Source organism: Daktulosphaira vitifoliae, unplaced genomic scaffold (assembly GCF_025091365.1).
Source record: "Daktulosphaira vitifoliae isolate Bord-2020 unplaced genomic scaffold, ASM2509136v1 Scaffold_3, whole genome shotgun sequence".
Classification (NCBI taxonomy): domain Eukaryota; kingdom Metazoa; phylum Arthropoda; class Insecta; order Hemiptera; family Phylloxeridae; genus Daktulosphaira; species Daktulosphaira vitifoliae.
In genome coordinates this window covers 22,565,501-22,568,967 of record NW_026099574.1, presented here as the reverse complement: position 1 = coordinate 22,568,967, position 3,467 = coordinate 22,565,501, and the positions used below count along the sequence as shown (strand labels likewise).

The following is a 3,467-nucleotide window of genomic DNA, read 5'->3' as shown; positions in this document are numbered from 1 at the left end:
GGTTTAACAAATGTTAAGACGTCTAGATAGTTAAAACTTTTATTTCACTCATTATCTGTCATAGTAATGTGTACTTAAAAATTTAAAAGTTCATGCTCAGAAAATTCTTGTGTACTGTTAGCTCTGACCAACTGTCGCTTATTTGATTATTTTGAAGCAGCAACAAACAATCAATAATATTTTGCTAACACCTCCAATAAAAATAAAAATGTATCTATAAGACGTTATTTATTCTCAAAAGGGTTGTCAGAACCCCTATCTTCCTTCTTAGCATCCCTCAAATAGTGTAATATTGATATTTTTGGACAGTAACTTAAAAAAGGACTTATAGGATACTCATTTTATATAGTTATTATAGGAATGTTACTAAAAGAAAAAATATTTCGTTTCTGCAGTAAAACTTTGAAAAATATAATACTACTTAATTAATTACTACCTTAATTTTTCAATTACTTAATGTATTTGTTATGATTTTTCATATGCAAAAATTATACAAGTTTAAGTGATTAATAATACATTGACATACCATAATTCAATTTTTTAAGTACAACTATTAATATTAATAACACTGTTCTACGTAATATTTTAATTTGAAATCATTATAACCAAATCTCAATTAAATTTTTGACCTTATGTCAAATTTAGCCTTAGATTTCATTATTTAAGTCTAGTTGCTTAGTAAATATAATAATATATCCCTGTAGTGTCACTATTGTAACAATTAACTTTTAAAAAATTCACTTTTAATGGAATTTTAGTAAGATATTATGTTCATATTATCAAAAATATATAATTTTGTAATAATTGTGTAGACTATAATAATAATGAAATTCGAAATATTAATTAGAAATTATGTCAGGTGATGTACAACTAGATGTTAAAAACATAGAATGTAGCACAACACAAATGAATGATATCGATGTACAAAATGAAGTGTCAGTAGATAGTGTGTCAATTGTAAAACAAGATAATGGTGACGATATGATTGTAGTGGAAAATATTAATTTATCTGAAGATACAAATGACATTTGCATTTCCAATACTTTAACTGAGGAGGATCCCTCAAATAATAGTGCCCCAGAGCTCAAAATTGATTGTATAGAAGATTTGTTGGCAGTTAAGCAAGAGAATGTTGAAGATATGATTACTGAGGAAAATATGTATTTACCTGAAGATATGAATGACCTTTGCATTTCCAATACTTTAACTGAGGAGGATCCTTCAAATAATAGTGGAACAGAGCTCATAGTAGATTGTATAGAAGATTTGTTGGCAGTTAAGCAAGAGAATGGTGAAAGTATGATTACTGAGGAAAATATGAATTTACACGATGATGTGAATGACCTTTGCATTTCCTATATTTTTACTGAACAGGATCACTCAAATAATAGTACCCCAGAGCTCAAAATTGATTGTATAGAAGATTTGTTGGCAGTTAAGCAAGAGAATGGTGAAGATATGATTACTGAGGAAAATATGTATTTACCTGAAGATATGAATGACCTTTGCATTTCTTATATTTTTTCTGAAGAGGATCACCCAAATAATGATTCGCCAGAACTGGAAGTAACACCTATTGATGAAGAAGTGTCCATGGAAACGCGTAAACACGAAGAAGGTGTTATACGCTATTTTGGAATGAATAATGAAGCCGGTAGAATAATTTCAAAAAATGGAAAATGTTATAAATTCTATAAGGTAGGCATATTAGTTTATTGTCATATAAATGACAAAACCTGCGTTTTAAAAAAACTAGTCAAGTTTTTAATACATAAATTAATTAAACTAAGTATTCGTATACCAAAATAAATAATCTTAAATTTTTTTTGTAGTAATTAGGCATTAAACATAAAAAAATTTACTTTAAACTATATAAAAATAGCGCATTTTTGTTTTCCTCAAAAATTATGTTTCTCGGTTTAGACATGAAGTTGATAATATATATTTTTTATTTCAAAAAAATACAAAAATCCTTTAAAATTGTCTTTTTATTTAGAAAGATATTGTTGGTACTTATAAATATTATAAATCTCCACAAAAAGCAAAGTTTGTGGTCAATGATTCACAGCCGAATTGGGCCATAGATGTTGAAATAGTTGGAGATATTTATGGCCAACGGTAATTATTAAATGATTTAACAGTATAAAAAATAGATTAAATTTTGTTATTTTTTTCTATCTATAGATGCTATTATTGCTTAACGCATGGTCATTATACAGAGGAATGCATGCAATTAGATATTGACTCATTAAATTTTTACTATCCTTACATTTAAGGTACTAGAACAATCTATTTCATTAATCTATTTATTCATTTATTATTCAAATTTAATATTGCACATATTTTAATGTGTTAAGTAAAAAATCCTACTATACATTATAATATATCTAAGTCCTTAAATTTATTGTTAAAAATGAAGATTTAAAAATATTGTGAATCATTTTTTAAGTAATTGTTAATCAATAAACAATATATTGTCATAAAATAAAAATTCTTTTGATTAATTTGTTTAATATAATAAATAGTAGACGTATGTTTAAAGATATAATTACAAAAAAAAAAATATTTTTGATAATAATGGAATATGAATTTCTTTATATGAAATTAGTATTTCAATGTTTTGGCAATAGTTTTTTAATTAATTAAAAAAAAAAATTCAGCACAATGGGGTCGCGCCATAGTGGTGACGTATTAAAATCACTATCACAAGAAAAGCTTCGATGCAAATCTGTAGATATTGTTTAACCATAAGAAACTTGAGGATAATTACCAAAATAACATCTACTACTATTTCCTTATTTATTATAAATTAGTAATTCTTAGATTCAAAAATATAATATTTAATTTTTTTTTTATATATTTTATAATATTTATAATTAATTGTTTTCAAATTATCATTGATTTTGATATATAATATGTTAAAAGTAATCATTATTAACATACTCTTTTTTGTCCTTTAAAGTGAAAAATCATAATAAAAAAAAAATGAATTTATTACCATAACTTATAGCTCAACTTGCAAGTTTAAAATTGACATCATTATATAGAAAAAAAATGGTATTGTTAAGATTAATACGCAGTCAGCAAATTTTATAATTACTAAGTATAGTATATTTATCAGGAAAGTTCGTTTTTTTTTGTATTTTTATTGTAATAGATAATTTAAATATAAATAATTTCTTATTAACCTTCTTTTTATTTAACTAAGGGATTTGTTTTCAATTTTTGAGGGTAATATATTCAACTAAATGCGAATTGTAATATTTTTACGTATCATTGATAAAAGTAGGTTAAGGAATTGGAAAATAAATTGCAGCCAAAAAAAAAAACACATTGTAAAATAATATTAACATAAATTAGAAATTTCTTTTCATGAGTGGAGACTACAGTGATGGGATCCTTTATATTTATTGAAGTTATTGAATCTAAATGAGATAAAAATCAGATCATTTGAAAATTTTTAAAAT

At 24.4% G+C, this 3,467-nt stretch overlaps 1 protein-coding gene across 1 annotated transcript in view; it reads left to right on the top strand.

Moving 5' to 3' along the window:
* The window catches only part of LOC126900786 (uncharacterized), a 30,661-nt gene extending 28,153 nt beyond the window's left edge, over nucleotides 1–2,508 (top strand). Inside the window, exons 2-4 of the mRNA XM_050676724.1 lie at nucleotides 860–1,698; nucleotides 1,997–2,118; nucleotides 2,185–2,508. Of these exons, the coding sequence (XP_050532681.1) occupies nucleotides 907–1,698; nucleotides 1,997–2,118; nucleotides 2,185–2,275 (1,005 nt within the window). The 5' untranslated portion in view covers nucleotides 860–906 and the 3' untranslated portion in view covers nucleotides 2,276–2,508. The remainder of the gene's footprint in view (nucleotides 1–859; nucleotides 1,699–1,996; nucleotides 2,119–2,184) is intronic.
* The last annotated feature ends 959 nt before the right edge of the window (nucleotides 2,509–3,467 follow it).